An 18,392-nucleotide genomic window follows, 5' to 3' on the forward strand; every position below is an offset into this window, starting at 1 on the left:
GAATGGATCTTGAATAATTTGAAAAATTCCCTTCAGACTGTGAGATTATTGAGGCTAAGATTTTTAAACTGTTCAGTTTGGGCAGTTAGTTTTCTTGTATTTTATGTAGCACATAATTAAGTACCCAGTATTATTTGTGGGTTGACTGAATTACTGAATGAATGAAGAGCTTACTCCTGACTGTGATGCCACATTTCTTTGCTCATTTCATGGATGGATATCACTTTTATATCCAGTCAGTATCCAGTCCTGTTCCTTTCTTCCTGGTCTTCCCTTTTATGTTTCCAAAGTAACATTCAAAAGCCCCCAAGAGAGCTAGTGGGAAGTAAAGGATGATCTGGCCTGGAATTTCAGATTCTAGGGGGACTTCCATATAGAAAGTAAGATTAGCTGCAGGGGCAAGCCGTATCATTTGGGGACCTTTAAAATAAGCTATAGTAAAGGTACAAGTCAGTGCATAAGTTCTAAATAAGGGAATATAAAAAGTATGTGAGTCAACTTTTACAGGCCTTTAAGATATGATTCAGAAAGCTGTTGTGCCATCAACAACTCTCATTAATTGAGAATTTACTATATGCCAGGAATCTTGTTAGGTTATAGGACTCAAAGATGTTCAAGACAGCTTTTGCCTTTGGGATGGTCAAGTTATACCATGGTAGACACAACTACCAAAATGATGACCATATGCTTTAGAATTTGAAGATTAATTGTCTTAAATAATTCATCTAAATATTTTTGGTACCTAAGAACTTGCATAGTATTAATTAGGTACTGGGGCATCTGCAAATTGCAGTATTTTAATTTTGCTTTTAGTACCCTTTAAAATTACTTCCATCTATTTTCAGATATATATCATTCTGAATAGCAAGTATATCTTTCCTCATCTCACAAGGATGTTATGATGTAAGCTTTTTATTTGTGCATTAGAAGCTTCAGCATAAGAATAACAGAGTTATACAATAGGTTGTGCCTCAATCAGACCAATTATATTAATAGGAATTATTTTGTTCCTAATAATGGAATCCACAATTATGTATGTCTTAAATAAGTATTACTCTTTTCACATAATAAGAAACTTGGAAGAAGGCAATAACCAGCATTAATTTTGTGGCTGAAAATGTTAGGACCAGCAACCCTATAGGTCTCTTGATCTTCCTTTCCTGGATAGAAGATGATGACTACAGCCACAGAGCTTGCATTCATGTTCAAAGCAGAAATAAGAAATAAGGGCTTTTCCAGTCCGTCTGTCAGGAATACCTCTCTTAAAATCCCTTAGTGGACTCTGCTACCATATCATTTTGTAGAACAAAGTCCATACATGCTTAGTCACTCAGTGGTGTCTGGCTGATCTCATAGACTGTAGCCTCCAGGCTCCTCTGTCCATGGGTTTCTCCAGGCAAGACTACTGGAGTGGGTTGCCATTTCTTTCTCCAGAATGTCCACATGGCCACCATTTAAATAACAAAGGAAAATGAGAAAGTTTCCCATCCTCTGGAATGGAGGCCTATAAGAGAAAGGGGATAGATGTGGTTTAGAGTGAGCCAAACAATAATGTCTTCACACCAAGTCAGAGTTTAAGAGGCTACCTTGTTTTCTTAATTGTTGACTTAAATAACTAGGTATTAAGATAATGACTATCCAAAAGAAAACAAAAACAAAAAACTTATGTAAACATCGAGGAAGAAACTGAGGTCCCCCAAATGAAGTGACTTCCTAAAGGGACTTGAAGGGCATTTGAGGAAGGCCCACCTGTAAAGTATGCAGAATCCCAAAGTAAGCCTCTTAGGTAAACAGAGCGTGAGGATTAATCTCTTTCTGTCTCCTCTCCTTTAAGCTGTTGGATACAGGATCCTGTCGTATTTTATGTGACCTGCGCCGGGTATTTCGGACTCATGTTTTTCCTGAACGTCGCCATGTTCATTGTGGTGATGGTGCAGATCTGTGGGAGAAACGGCAAGAGAAGCAGCCGGACGCTGCGTGAGGAGGTCCTCCGGAACCTGCGTAGCGTGGTCAGCCTGACGTTTCTCCTGGGCATGACGTGGGGGTTTGCTTTCTTTGCCTGGGGACCTTTGAATGTCCCCTTCATGTACCTCTTCTCCATCTTCAACTCGTTACAAGGTAAGATAACTGGTGCGTGCCTACTAAGTCGCTTCAGTCATGTCCGACTCTTTGAAACCCTATGGACTGTAGCCCACCAGGCTCCTCTGTCCATGAGATTCTCCAGGGAAGTATACTGAAGTGGGTTGCCATGCCCTCATCTGGGGATCTTCCCCATCCAGGCATGGAACCCAGATCTCTTATGTCTCCTGCATTGGCAGGTGGGTTCTTTACCTTTAATGCCACCAGAGAAGCCCAAGATAAATGGTACCCGCACCATTTTCTCTTTCATATTTGAACGTATGTGCAGACAGCTTCACTTTTGAACGGACGCCATGCTGCATTTCTAAGTCACTATTCCGAGTGCTGAGCACAGTTCCAGGCACAGAGTGGGTGCTCGTGAAAATGGCCTTGAATGAAGTGAAAAGGTAGAATGTTAGTTTATTTGTTTTCAGTGTTGTATATACCAAGCACTTAAAACTATGCCTAGAAGATAGTAGGTGCTCGGTAAATGTATCTTGTTCATGAGTCAATATGAGAGGTGTCCAATGGGAAGTGACAGGGAGGCATAGAGGCTTTGTGGCTTCTTCACAGTTTTGCTGAGTGTTGGTGCTCTTCATGGAACCATGTGGGTGTAGCATTCTTGGCCAGAAAAATCTTTAGACTCTGTCAGGGTCAGAGAAATTCACTCTGATTCCTTGGCTCTAAATATAAATACCAACAATCTAGTTCAGAAATGCTTTTTTTTTTTTTCCCTAAGATATGGCAGTCAACTCAACAATCTAATAAATGGCTTGTTCTGTTTAGAAATACAAGGTTTCTTTCAAGGAGTTTCCTGTAATGCTTCTAAGTCCATAACACACAACCTAGTGTACTCTAGAGTGAATTTAACTTTTTAAACCATTTTTATTAAAGTATAGTTGATTTACAATGTTGTGCCAATCTAGGCTTTACAGCAAAGTGACTCAGTTATACACATATATACAATCTTTTAAAAAATATATTCTTTTCCATTATAGTTTATCCCAAGAGATTGGGTATGGTTCCCTGTGCTATGCAGTATGACCTTGTTGCTTATCCATTCTAAATGTAATAGTTTGAATCTAATAACCCCAAACTTCCAGTCCATCCCTCTCCCTCTCCCTCCCCTTTCCCCACTGGCAACCAGAAGTCTGATCTCTACGTCTGTGAGTCTGCTGTTTTATAGACAGTTTCATTTGTGCCATATTTTAGATTCACAGGTAAGTGACATCGTGTGGTATTTGTCTTTCTCTTTCTGACTTCACTTAGTATGATAACCTCTAGTTGCATCCATATTGTAGCAAACAGCACTGTTTCATTCTTTTGTATGGCTGAGTAATATTCCATTGTATATAAGTACCACATCTTCTGTTGATAGACATTTAGATTGTTTACATGTTTTGGCTACTGTGAATAGTATTGCTATGAACATAGGGGTGCATGTATCTTTTTAAATTATAGTTTTGTCTAAGTATATGCCCAGGAGTGGGGTTGCTAGATCACATGGTAATTCTGTTTTTTAGTTTTCTGAGGAATGTCCATACTGTTTTCCATAATGTCCGTAGAAACTTACATTCCCACCAACGCTATTAGGAAGGTTCCCTTTTAGGATGAATTTAGTTTTGAACCTTAAGTGAATATGAAGTGTTTTTTTCAAAATTCAGTAACATTCTGTAAGACATTGATATACCCTGTATTGTTGTTAAAACTCCCTAATGTTGGAAGCACAACGAAGTCCACAGACCAGTAGGAATGAGGTGACAAAGTTTGGCATCTTTTAGAGCAGGGCATTACTACAGCTTACCTAAAGCTACTGGTCATGCACTTGAAGGTTTGTGGGGAAGGAATAGCTGACTAAAGCTGAATGACTCAGCTGGGACGAAAAGTGTGGAAATCAGGTCTGTGCTTCTCACAGGTGAGATGGCCTGAGCAAATGCTCCCAGCAGCTGTGTTCTAAGAAAAGTCTGTATTTACCTACAGGAGAGTTTTTACAGCTTTGTATCCTATGTATCTGTTTTGCTTATCTTCCTCAGTTTCCAACTAGTTCATGAGCTCTTGTTGTTTTAAAAACCTGTCACTTAAAAGGTGCTCAATAACTACTTGATAAATCAATCACTGCATTGGTAGATGAAGAAGGGAGGAGCTTGGGGGATGGCCTAAATTCAATCCGAGACTCTTCTGGCATAAACGTGAATTAATTAGTTGAGCAAATTTTATTCAGATTCATTCTCCTTTGACAGACGAACTTTGTGGGCTCATTATCTTTAGTAAATAAAATAATAAGCCTCAAGTGCACCTCCAGAAGTTGGAAACTGAATAGGTAGCATATGAATACATCTGCACTGGGATCCAACTTTGTAAAGTGAGTTTTCCTCTGTTTAATCTCTTCTGTAATATACAACATAAAAGTGCCTAGACAAATATTGACAGAAATATCCATTAACATTAGAAAATTCCATGGTTTTATATTTCAGGATTGTACATGAAAGGCACATTAATCTGCCAGCCCAACCTTGTTTTTGCTTTTAGAATTTCCTGGCAGTTTTCAGTAATCTGCAATAGTTACAGTTGTCTGTTCAGCTCTGTTTCCATTAATGAAACTCGGGATGTTTTATTTTTCCCAGCATAGGTCTCCTCTCAGGAGGGAAAAATGTTGTAAACCATCATCGAGTCAGTGTTCTTCATAAATCACTGACTTTTAAGGATGATTTTAAATGATATAAATTCAGAACAGATTTCTGCACATTCAATGATATTAAAAACACCTTCTAAAAATAAAATTTAAATTAAAAGGCAATGATACAGAGCACATGAATCTAACAATTCCTTACTGGCCAGACTTGTACAACAGCTTCTTCAGACACTATGGAAAGTCATTTAATGGTTTTTATTTGCGTCATTTTTGGAACCTTCTGTGAGAGGCTTGGTGGTTATTAAAAGTATATGATTTATTAAAAGAAGCATGTGGAATTTAGACAGTTTAAAGAAAAAATTCCATGAATACATAATGAACTCAGGTTGAACTTAGGCAAACTATATTGTGTTGATGTCTTTCTGATATTCTTTGTTCAAATTCCCCCAAAATAAAACTTGTCCCCATGTCTCACGCAGCTTATATTGTAGTAAGAGAGACTGAATACTGAGTGGGTAGCCTTTCTCTTCTCCAGGGGATCTTCCCAACCTAGGAATTGAACCCAGATCTCCTGCATTGCAGGAGGATTCTTTACCAGCTTAGCCACAAGGGGAGCCCCAGGAGAGACTGATGTTAATCAAATACGTCACCACGTACAATATACGTGGTGGTGTTGAAAGCATGTGACAGAAGACATGATGCCTAAACTGAAAGCTGAAGGATCAATAGGAATTAACTAGATGAGAGGTGGGGGTAGGAGGTGGGTAAAAACTATTTCAGATAGAGGGCATTTCTTGTGCAAAACAGTTGCTGTAATTGGTGATTATAGTGTATACTCAAGGCATTAAAAGAAAGATCATATAACCTGAGAACCAAGAAAGAGCAGGAGAGTAACAGAGCAGTGGATGTGATACAGAAGGAAGGTAAAGGCTCTGTATTTTGATCTGTGTAAGAGCATTTAGAAGTTCTTGAAAGGTTTGAGGCCTGTGGACTGATGTGATCAGTACAAAACGGATACACGTTTTGTAAAGGTGAAGCTGGACATAATGTGGAGAATGGATTACAGCAGCCATGTAGTGTCTGTAGATGAGAGGCTGTGGCAATCAATGATCCAAGTAAGGTAAGATGGTTCAGTGTTTTAGACTTTGATGGGAATGGAGGAGCCTGAGATACATGAGCAGAGTCAAGAGAATTTGCACGTGTGCTAGTAACAAAACACTTAGCATTGGTTTGGTCATTAAATTCTTTTCTGCACTGATTAGGATAAGAAAGCTTCATGTTAATACAATATTGTAGTGATTTGAAGCCTGGAATTACAAGAATTAGCAATGGCCAAATATTAATAATGTAATGTGAAACCTAAAATTATGCCAAAGTCACTCAGTCGTGTCCAACTCTTTGCGACTCCATGGACTGTCACCTACCAGGCTCCTCAGGTGACAGTCCATGGAGTTTTCCAGGCAAGAATACTGGAGTGGGTTGCCATTTCCTTCTATAGGGGATCTTCCCAACCCAGGGATCGAACCTGGGTCTCCCACATTGTAGGCAGATGCTTTACCATCTGAGCCACAGGGAAGCCCAAAAAAGTAAATTTTAATTTTCTCAGATTTAGCTTATAGTTGAACATCTTAAAATCGGCAAGATCACAAGTCACTCTTGAGTGTTACAGAGGTGAGGTCTGGCAGGGAGGACAGAAGATGTGTTTGAGCAGTGATGTCAGGTCATATGTATCAGAGGAATAGCTTTTGCTAGCAGATTTCTTTTCACTTTTGTTTATGTCTTTAAAAATTCGGTTCAAAGATGTTAAAAATCTTCTTTATTTCTCAGGATTCTTAGAAATACATGTGTATATGTCTGTATGTACAAAGACATATACATGTATAATTATGTCAGTACTCACATTTGTGTAGCTTATGTATTAAAGCTTTATATGTGTATTTTTATTTTAGATGTTTTATTTTTATTTTCAATACTATCTTTATTTTTTATGAATTTTTAAAGATACATTTATAATTGCACAATTTAGTTGCAAAAAATCATGTTAGCTGCATATCATAAAATTATTATAATCTGTGCAGCTCTACCTAAAATTTTACCTACTTGAATAAGCAAATGAAGTCACTTGAATCCAGGCTGAAACCAGGTTTACTATTAACTGCTTTTCCACCATATATTGCTTTGTTCTGTTTCTCTTACTACTTCATTTAAGTTATATACTAAATATTTCATTGCATTTTTTATTCTAAGATGAATGGATAAATATACCTTCTCTTAACATGGCACAATTATGTTTCTAACTCTTTTTTCTATCTTTGCTGCTTTCCTAGGGTGAGAGTAGCAAAGCATTTTATTAGACATTTTAATTTATTCTAAAGAATACAACTTGAGAAAATCACATAGTATACAAAATTGTTATTCAAAAGAGAACAGATGTTTGACTAAAACACATCATAATTCACACGCCTAAGAACATTAGCCTGTATGTCAAGAAATATAATGCAGTTCATCCTAAAGAAGTAAAAGGCAATTCTCTGGTTTCTGAGAGCATCTTGGCCAGAGCCCTCTTGGGCATCTATAGTATATCCTTTGGTGATATTGATGTACTTGCAAGATTGAGTTATTGCTTTGAGATGCAGCCTGTGCACATTGCTGCTTATTATGCAAATGATAAATAGTATCTCAGAATGTATATTTTTTCATTACTGTACAGAAGTATTTGACACTAAGTGAAAAAGCTGGCTTACAACTCAACATTGAAAAAACAGATCCAGTTCCATCCAGTCCCATCACTTCATGGCAAATAGAAGGGGAAAGAGTGGAAATAGTGATAGATTTTCTTTTCTTGGGCTCCAAAATCACTGTAGATGGAGACTGCAGGCATGAAATTAAAAGATGCTTGCTCCTTGGAAGGAAAGCTATGACAAACCTAAATAGCGTATTAAAAAGCAAAGACATCATTTTGCTGACAAAGGTCTATATAGTCAAAGCTGTGGTTTTTCTAGTAGTCAGGAGTGGATGTGAGAGTTGGACTGTAAAGAAGGCTGAGCACCAGAGAATTGATGCTTTCTAATTGTGTGTGGAAGACTCTTAAGAGTCCCTTGGCTGCACAGGCATCAAACCAATCAATCCTAAAGGAAATCAGTTCTGAATATTCATTGAAAGGGCTGATGCTGAAGCTGAAGCTCCAGTCTTTGGCCACCTGTTGCAGAGTCGACTCATTGGAAAAGACCCTGATGCTGGGAAAGATTGAAGGCAGAAGGAGAAGAGGGTGGCAGAGTATGAGATGGTCAGATAGCATCACCAACTCAATGGACATGAATTTGAGCAAACTCTGCAAGACAGGGGTGCCTGGTGTGCTGTAGTCCACGGGGTCACAAACAGTCAAACATGACGTAGTGACTGAACAACAGCAACATAAGATTAGGCTTCTCCAGTACGTAGGGAAGTTTAACTCTCCTGACACATTTAACAGGATTTAAAATGTAGCCCCATACTGAGAGCTTAATCATCAGTTTTCCTTTTCCATGCATATGAAACAATATTGATTAATAGTCTCAGGCATAATCAGTCCATCTTCTGTATGTATACCGTGCACCATATGGTTCTGCAAATAAAAGCTACCATGGCAAATAGAAGGGTATCATCAGTCCACTCAGAGATCATGTTTGCCATTAATTAGTTGGGTAAGATTAAAATACCCAGATCAACAGAAATAACTTATATTTGCATAATGCACTATGGTTTACAAAGCACTTTCACATAACATCTGTGATCTGATGTGTAATTCTTGCAGCAAACATGAAAAATAGGTACCCAAGAAAGAGGATATTCTCCCCATTTTATAGATGAAGAAACAGGCTTATAAGAGTTCATGACTTTCCCAAGATCAGTTTGAATCCTGCAGTGTAATATTTATAACATAGCATATGTGAGCATAGAAAAGCACATTAGGTGAGAAAGCCTATGAGTAAAAAAATAAAACAAATTACTGCCTTTTCAGTTTTTTATTTCAAAGTTTCTAGGAAGTGAATATGTCTATTTAAAGAAATTTAGTAAATGTACATCTAATGAAGTAGAAATTTACTCTTAACCTTTTCTAGCAAAAATCATTTATAGAAACATATTTATCATTTTAAAATAAAAATATATTTTAATCCTGTTGGCAAACTCAGAAAATTAAGTAAAATTATGGAGTAGGAACCTCCTGATAGTTAAGCTGGGCCATAATTACATGGACAACACACACGGCGGATTGGCGCCAAAGTAAAGAGATGTCCCACCTTTAAACCCGTTCACATCTGAAACGGCATCAGGTTGGCCAAGACATTACACGCTGCAGGGAAATAAATTACTCATCTTTTGGCAGAGCATATTGTGTGTAGAGAAGTAATTTTTTAAAGGGCACCTTGTCGAATGAAAGGAGGATTCAAGAGGTTCCCAAAGGGAGTCATAAACTCTAGAGATTCCCCAGTCCTGCAGCCAGCTGGCTGCATCTGTGTGACAACAGAACATATGAGCCGTTGTTGGACTCAGGCTTGATGGGACGCTGAGAAGTCATCTAGATCATTTTTGTCAAAGATCAGTTATCTAGGATGTGTGTCCTTTTTGACCCAGACATGTGGTTTGATTAATTCTTGATTGATTCCATCCCATATGCCTGAAGTCACCTATATCCATAATCTTCTTTTCACTGTGTTTCTGGATCTTTTCTAGTCAGGTATGAAAAATCAACTTAGGTCGTTTATCAGAATATATTGATGACGAGCCTGCTGGAATTGCTAATGGACCTTAGTTGGTAAAGAAATGTTTAGGAAATGAGTACTTAAGGTGTTTGTTTGTTTTCCTTCACCAGACTCACTGAAAGTGAGTTTTTAGGCCAGTAAAAGAATGCAAAATGTGCTTCCCTAAATTTTACTGTATGGCATTTGTTTTCAAGGCCAAGGGAAACTATTCCTGGGCATTTTTTTTTTTTTTAACACTTTTGATAATCAGGCTAAAGATCTGAGAAGATCCCTTTAGCTACTTATTTTATAATGCCCCAGGAAGTCACCTATTTTTGCTAAAATCAACCAAAGAGGATGAATTCTATGTGGACACCCAATTTCTAGCCAAAATATTGAGGCTAAGGATATCTTTTTTCCCCCAAATAAGTAGTTAAATAGCACTTATAGAGACCAAGATTAAACATAAGCCCATATAATCTATATATAATGGTTATGAAGTCAACAATTTAGATAGGGGATTTTTTTTTTTTAAGACTTTCTACTTGAATGTGTTCTGAGGCAGGTGAAAGAACTAGACATCAAAACCCAAGCCTGCTACTTGATGAGACCTCTCCAAATGTTTCTCACTCCATGTTTAGACATGGAGAGCACCCCCTTGGATGTCCCTTTACTGTGTTTTTGGAGCAGCTTTGGCCCATGGTGTGGTTCTTCAGGAGGTCTTGACGAGGTGGAATTCATTGCATTTTCCTTCCTACCAGGACCCACATACTTACAACACCCTTACTCGAAAAAGCTATTTTTTCTTTCTTCTTTCTTTTTTTTTTTTTATTTATTTATTTATTTTGCTTGTTCTCTTTACAATTTTATTTTTTTAAATTTTATTTTATTTTTAAACTTTACAATATTGTATTAGTTTTGCCAAATATCGAAATGAATCCGCCACAGGTATGAAAGTATGGTAGCACATTTACAAGAGACTTGGGGTGGCTCAACTGGTAAAGAATCCACCTGCAATGCAGGACACCTGGGTTCGATCCCTGGGTTGGGAAGATTCCCCTGGAGAAGAGAAAGGCTACCCACTCCAGTATTCTGGCCTGGAGAATTCCATGGACTGTATAGTCCATGGGGTGGCAAAGAGTTGGATACGACTGAGCGAGTTTCACTTTCACTTTCTGGAAAATGCAGAACAAAGTTACATATAGTTCCACTATATATTACAACTGTTTTTTAAAGTAGATAAATTAAGATTTTTAGTTGGAGTTTCAGTATCAAACTCTCAAAAATTTATAGAATGAATATGCACAAAAATAGAAGGATATAGTAGACCTGGAAAGCACTGTAGGCCAATTCAGCATAGTTAAGATAATTTATAGAATTTTCACACAACAGCAGGATACAAATTCTATTTAACTTCCCATAGACTATAAACCAGGAAACACTGGAACATATCCAGGGACATAAAACAAGGTGTAAAAATTTCATACAGAGTCTGTTCTCTTATCACTGTGGGATTATGTTAGAAATCCATATCAAAACATATTTGAAAATAGCCCACATAATTTCAAGTGCAATGTGACATTTACCAAGAGATCTTTGACTTAGCCATTGAAAGGCTCAGTAAAGTTAAAAGACAAAAAACAAAACAAAACAGAGAGGGTGATTGCAGAGAAGAAAGCATTTAGATGAGAAATTACATCATCTATTCATGTGTTGGTCAAAATTATTTTTAAAAGTGAGCAGATACCTCTGGTTAGTGAAAAATGGAGGTGCAAGGAAGACAAGGATGAACAGGTATAGAACTGGTTAAGAATCTGTTCATTCAAAGAAAGTTTTACTTTTTATCTTGCTCTAATATAGTATCTGGGTTTTTATGGGTATGATAAAGAATCACGGCAGTTATCAAGCTGAAGAAACTATTGCAAAGGAACTGGCTTGGATTCATCAGAGTGGTGGTTTTCCAGGCTCGAATTCACCCCAAAAGGGTTGTCGTAAAACTAGCACAGCCTGTCAAGATGAAGCAGAGACTTTATAACTCTGAATTCTATCTTTTCAGTCATGTTAGTGTCCAACGTTTATGGGCAGTGTTTCCTACTCCCTGATCAGTTAAATAAAGCTGAAAGGCACTGGGAGGAGTAAGAGTCAATTATTCCGATCCCCAGTTGCAGCTTAAAGCCCTTTCCAGAAAGTTAGAAGAGCATATTTTTCCAGGTGGTATGAAGAGCCTCTTTGAGGCATGTGGGTTGATATAAAGATTCTCAAAGGGGAAACATGTGATAGAAAGAACAGAGATGGAGATGAGAAGTCAAACAGATTCTTTTGGATGCCAAAGGAAAACTCTATAAAGTTTTGTGATTTTAAGTTCTGCTCCTGGCACCAAGATCCACAAGTAGATGGAAAAAAAAAAAAAAACCCTGAAGACTGAAGAGGGACCAGCCCTCTGTTTTCTCACTTTGGCCTCCAAGTGCCCTTGGCGCTCCTGCTACATTTCTGCTCCTCCCGCCTGCAGTGTTTAGAATTTCTTTCCATACCGCATGTGCATGCTTCCAGATGTGGCTACCTTCCACATTTCCCACGGCTGAACTCTAAGCGGGATATTTTGTCCTAAAATAATCTTGGGATAATATTTATTGCCAGACTGATTTAAATACATGTGAAAAGGGCTAGTTGCTACAAATAGTCAACTAACCTGTTATGAGAGTCCCATTCTGATTTAAAAATGGAACTCTGTCTCATGGCTGAAGAATCTGCATGGTACCTTGGAAATTTAAAATATATTTATCCCAAAGAATTCTGATTTCTCATGCCTATTATCTGCTTTTGTCCCATAGCATCACAATTCATTGTGGGAAGCAGAGCATGTAAATGACTTCTATTACAAAGTTTTAGAGAAGTATAAGATTTTGAATGTAATTTATATACATGTCTCTTAAACTTAGCTTCCCAAGTGGTACTAGTGGTAGAGAACCCACCTGCCAGTGCAGGAGATGTGTATTTTCAGGTTTGCTTAAAAATAAACAGTGTCATTTAATGCTGTATAATTATGATACAAAGTAGCACTGTACCATCTAAAAAATTATTAAGTCAGTTTTCTTAGCTTTAACCTCCTTCTGTATGACTATGGTCAGCCTCAGAGCCTCAAAATAAGTCACATCTTAATATGGTAGTCGTTCAGTCGTGTCCGACTCTTTGTGACCCCATGGACTGTATCCCCCCAGGCTCCTCCATTCCTGGGGTTTTCCAGACAAGAATACTGGAGTGGGTTGCCATTTCCTTCTCCAGGGGATCTTCCCGACTCAGGGATAGAACCCAGGTCTCCAGCATTATAGGCAGACTCTTTACCATCTGAGCTACCAGGGAAGCCTTTAATATCAGGGAGGCAAATCCAGAACTGGGTCTTTCACAGTGTCCTCAAAACACAGGGGCTTCCCTGGTGGCTCAGAGGTTAAAGTGTCTGCCTCCAATGCGGGAGACTGGGTTCTATCCCTGGGTCGGGAAGATCCCCTGGAGAAGGAAATGGTAACCCACTCTAGTATTCTTGCCTGGAGAATCCCATGGACAGAGAAGCCTGGTAGGCTACAGTCCACGGGATCACAAAGAGTCGGACACGACTGAGTGACTTCACTATTCACTATTCAAAACACCAGATGTATGCTCTGAAGTTTTTTCTCCAATATATATGACATTTATAAAAACTTCTGAGTGTTAAGGGAAACATCATCTAGCAAATTTAATTTTCTGCCGTCTACTAAAAGTCATTTGCTCAGTGTGAATCCCAAGCATGAGTAAGGCCAGGATTAAAGCCTGAGAACCAAAGTCCTTAATTAGAGTTTGTAATCTTTTCCAGCTCTGATAAGTGATTTTGTTAAACAATTGTTTAAGAAACACACGGTTAGCTATATTCTCAGCTCTAGGACAAAAATACCTCCAACAACAAATTCTGCAAATCCTGCCCCAGTGCACAAAAATAGATCCAACCCAAGTCAAAGAGCTCCCTTTCCACCTCTGACTCCTTCACCTGTAACCTGTGCTGACCTAACCTCAAGCTTCCATGCATTCTGCTCCCTGTACTAGGAAGCTGCCATCACCTCTTCAACACATGAAAGATTTTCAAAAGGAAAAACAATCTATATTGTGTACACCTGTATTACAAAGCATGCGTGCTAATTAAAGGGATTTTCTGTGTTAGCAAGCAGGTTGGGGACTTGGGGGTTGTTGGTGTAGGAAGGCTTTAAAAGGCAATCAGATTTAGTCAGAGTGTGAAGATGAGGTCCAAACTGTTAGTCACTCAGTCATGCCTGACTCTTTGTGAGCCCATGGACTGCAGCCCACCAAGCTCCTCTGTCCATGGGATCTCCCGGGCAAGAATGCTGGAGTGGGTTGCTATTTCCTTCTCCAGGGGATCTTCCTGTCCCAGGGATCGAATCTGGGTTTCCTGCATTACACGTAGTTTCTTTACTGCCTGAGCTACCAGGGAAGCCCAATCAGATTCAATCAAAATGTAAAGATGAGGTCCAAACCCAGTGCCTCTTCTGTACTTCCTGGGAAGATAGCTCTACCTGCTAGGTCCTGATTCTGTGGAGTTTTGAATGTGGGGGAAAATCTTTCCCCTACTCTGAGACTTGTCGTGTCTGAGCTCCAGGCCAGGCCAGGCTGCAAGCGGGTTTCTTGTCTCCAGTTCTTCCTCCCCAGCCCAGCTTCTCTCCTTGTCAATAGCACAGGGACCCTCAGGAAGGGTGTGTGTGTGTGCGTGTCTGTGTTTATTTTCTGAAAGACTGAAGTTTGATTCATATTTAGTAGAGCTTTCTTTTAAAATTAGAACTTCCCCATCCTATCTGATATCATCTTAGACAAGTAATTGTGTCACTAGCATATATTTTCATCACTGATTGTTTTATTACTAATAAAATATCATTAATAAATAACATAATAATGTTTTACTTATATAAGTATGTATAAAATGATATGGTAACAATAATAAGGGCTTCCCTAGTAGCTCAGCTGGTAAAGAATCTGCCTGCAATGCAGAAGACCCTGGTTCAATTCCTGGGTCAGGAAGCTACACTGGAGAAGGGATAGGCTACCCATTCCAATATTCTCAGGCTTCCCTTGTGGCTCAGCTGGTAAAGAATCCACCTGCAATGCGGGAGACCTGGGTTCAATAGAAATTGGTGGAACACCTCCTAAGTAAGTGTCTACCACTCAGTGATAACCAAACAAGCCAAACCCGGAGAAGGAGAATCAGCCAGGGTCATCTCACTGCATTCAGGGTCTAACCTGCAGAAATCCAGCACATTCCCTTCTGTAATCGTTCTTAATAATGTAATTTATTCTGGAGTAAAACTGTGACCACTTTCAGTTAAGATATTGAAAAATAGAACGTAAAAGCACAGCCTTAGATCTCATTTGAAAATTTATCTGTACGTGTAAAATAAGAGTACTTTAAATACTCGCCCCACTTTTCAGTTACACAGGCTACAGTGTAATTTACAGTTTCCTTGATGAATACTCCATACTCAAAAAGAATGGATAGGCCTTAATGTCCATTAAAGGTACTTTAGTCATTTTCACTTTTACGGTGTTCCATGCTAGACCCTGTGCTCCATGAAAACAATGATCATCCCCTTGGAATTTCCTGCTCCTAAAACAAAGTGCCTCCTGCTTAGCAGTGCTTAGTTGTCACTGAGTAGATGATTCTGTTGGAAACCCCTTAACTTCCTACCCAAAGTTTTCTTCAGGTTCAGTTTAAGCCCTTGCACTCTCTAGAATACCCTCACTTATGTAGATAATCTGCTTAATATGGTATATTATTAAGGCATTACTTGGCAACTAATTTGCATACCTTTCAGAAACTTTTGCCTTAAATATATTTTCACTGTATTCCTGTCACTCCTTAACTTGTGTTCTGTTAAGTCCTGTTTTTAAGCCCCTATACCCAAACACATTTAAGACATTCAGATGTACATGTATGTATTAAATTATCTCATGTAAAATAGATGAGTGATTAATCTTGGTTATATTTATTCATTCAACAAAGCATTTATGGAGGTCCTGCTTAGTTCCTGGCATTATTTTGGGAATGGCTAGTACAGCATTAGATAGACAAGCATCCCTGTGTTCTTGAAGCTTTTTATTTACTAGCAAGGGATAATCAAGCAAAGAGATAAATGAATACATAAGGAATACAAGAATATCAGGTACTGATCAGTGCCATAGCAAGAATAGGTGTGTGCAAGGATGTGTGAGCAGAGGCTAAGACATAAAAAATAAAGAGAAACAGTTGATGATGACCTCTTTGAGGGGTTTTATCTGAGACCTGAATGGCAGGTTAAGATCCTGTTATGGAAAGGTTTGAAGGAAGAACTATCGAATTATTGAGCTGAAATGAGTTTAATATATTTGTTTGAGGGCAATGATGAAGAGCACTTCTGTTTTGAACATCAGGGATGGTGGCTCAGTGATAAAGAATCCACTTGCAATGCAGGAGATGTGGGTTTGATCCCTGGGTCAGGAAGATTCCCTGGAGAAGGATATGGCAACCCATTCTGGTATTCCTGCCTGGGAAGTCCTGTGGACAGAGGAGTTTGGAGGACTACAGTCCATGGGGTCTCAGAGTCGGACATGACTTAGTGACTAAACCACCCCCTCCACAGGAGAAAATGGTATCAAGACTGTATTTCAAGGGGCTTCCCTAGCAGTCCAGTGGATAAGACCACCTTCCAATGCAGGGAGTATGTGTTCTGTCCTTGGTCGGGGAGCTAAAACCCCACATGCCTCTCAGCCATAAAACCAAATCATGGAACAGGAGCGATGTTATAACAAAATTCAATAAAGATTAAAAAAAAGTGGTTTACGTGGAAAAAAAAATCTTTAAAAAAGAGAGGATGTATTTCAAGAATGAGAGAGTGATCAATTGTTTTGAATACTGTTGAGAGGTCTAGTAAAATGGGAAAGAAAACTGAATTAACAGTAGGGGAGTTCCTGTGATCTACAGGAGCAGTTTTAGTGGTCTCAGAGATGTGGACAGTCTCAGAGATGTGGACAGTGGCCTCAGAGATGTGGATAGTCGCCTCTTTAGAGCAGGTTGAGAAGAAAAGAAATGAGAAAAAACAGGGACAGCAAAAGTTAGTCATTGGATGTTTTGTTGAGAAAGGGAATGAAGAAGTAGAAGCTGGAAGAAGATTAGGGGTCAAAGGAGAAATTCTTTGATTATTTAAAAGAGAGTTACTAGGATATGCTTGTGAGTAATGGGAATAACCAAGTTTGGAGGAAGAGAGGTAGAAATTGAGGCAGCCAAGAGAAGGTAAAAATGCAAAAGCAAATTTTAAAAGAGGCTGGCTCCCAAAGCACGAGTGATACAGCTTTTGATCGATGCAGGCGAACTGTAAGTATATGAAGAGCACTTGACAATACAGAAATGCTTCCGCATTAAAATGTTGAGAAACTAAAGCAGGTCAGGTGGAGCTGCATGAAATTGCTGATTTGGGGCCATTTTTGACTTGTAAAAATACCACTTTTCTATGGCCCAGACTTACAATAATATGCTTACATAAAATAGCTCAGAATACACAAATTGAAATAGATGATGAGCTCATGGATATTTTCTCTATGTTTTCACATAATTTTAAAACAAATATAAGGGAAACATTAAGTGTCTCTTAAAGTGAATATTGCCTATTTCAGATTAGTCTTTAGGTTACGTCACAACAAATACTGATTAAAACAAGGACAGAATTAGATTCATGTAATTGTTCTAGTTTTATCTGAGCCTCTGTGTTCTATTCTAAAGGATTAAAACATCAGCTGCATACTTAAAGATTCCTTCCATCTTTGTTTCTTAGTGATTTGGGTGTAAAAAAAAAATAAATTGAATCCATGTGTTTTGTAAGATTTGTCTTTAGCGATGTGTCATTTTACCTAATTGTTTTATATTTTCTTTTGTCCCAGGCTTATTTATATTTATCTTCCACTGTGCTATGAAGGAGAATGTTCAGAAACAGTGGAGACGGCATCTCTGCTGTGGTAGATTTCGGTTGGCAGACAACTCAGGTAAAGGGGCATGTTGGTGATCGAGCTTTTTACATTAAGAGTGTGGTCAGAAGTGTTTGTCATTTGGGCTTCCCAGGTGGCTCAGTAGTAAAGAATCTGCATGCCAATGCAGGAGACTCAGGTTCTATACCTGGATCAGGAAGAGCCCCTGAAATGGCAACCCACTCCAGGATTCTTGCCTAGAAAACTCCATGGACAGAGGAACCTGGGGGGCTACAGTCCATGGGATCACAAAGAATAAGATACACCTAAGCAAATGTGAGTACACACACATTTGCATTGTCAGAGCAACCCAGTCCCAGTGGTAGCAAGGTGTAAAGGTGGAGTGTGTAAAGATGCTTGGTTGGAGTCTTAGGTTATTAAGACTGCATGGGACCGGAGGACTTGGACCTGACTGTTCTATTTTGCAAAGAAGCATGAGTTCCAGATAGGTTAAGTGAGTTGCTCACGTTTTTATGTCTAATTTAACAACTCGGTTATCCACTGTACCCTATGTACCTTTCCATATTTTTGAAGTCTTCATTTACATTATTAGACAAAAGAGATTTTTCTCAATATAAAAAAATCCCTGAAGAAAAATATTACTCTTTAAAAAAACCCCTCCAGTGGTTACTTCTCAACCTTAAGATATTAAGTAGAATTTTAAACATAAGGTCAAAGTAAGAAACTTTTCTGTTTCTTCGAGTTGTTACTGTTGACATGTCAATCTCTTGTATGATTCACTGCCAGTGTGTCAGAACATCCAATGCTATGAATCAGTTACTTAAATAATGTGGTGATGATTTTTCAAGGCAAAGTGTGTGCATTCGTGCTAAGTCAGTTTTGTCCAACTCTGCAACCCCATGGGCTGCAGCCCACCAGGCTCCTCTGTC

At 38.7% G+C, this 18,392-nt stretch overlaps 1 protein-coding gene across 7 annotated transcripts in view; it reads left to right on the plus strand.

Moving 5' to 3' along the window:
- Nucleotides 1-18,392, plus strand: part of ADGRG6 (adhesion G protein-coupled receptor G6) — a 152,081-nt gene that overhangs the window by 124,499 nt on the left and 9,190 nt on the right. For all 7 annotated transcript variants that reach the window (XM_070376773.1, XM_014479941.2, XM_070376769.1 and 4 more), the window contains 2 exons: nt 1,835-2,118; nt 17,419-17,520. In XM_070376773.1, the coding sequence (XP_070232874.1) occupies nt 1,835-2,118; nt 17,419-17,520 (386 nt within the window). The remainder of the gene's footprint in view (nt 1-1,834; nt 2,119-17,418; nt 17,521-18,392) is intronic.

The sequence above is a fragment of the Bos mutus genome, chromosome 9 (genome assembly GCF_027580195.1).
Source record: "Bos mutus isolate GX-2022 chromosome 9, NWIPB_WYAK_1.1, whole genome shotgun sequence".
In the NCBI taxonomy this organism is placed as follows: Eukaryota; Metazoa; Chordata; class Mammalia; order Artiodactyla; family Bovidae; genus Bos; species Bos mutus.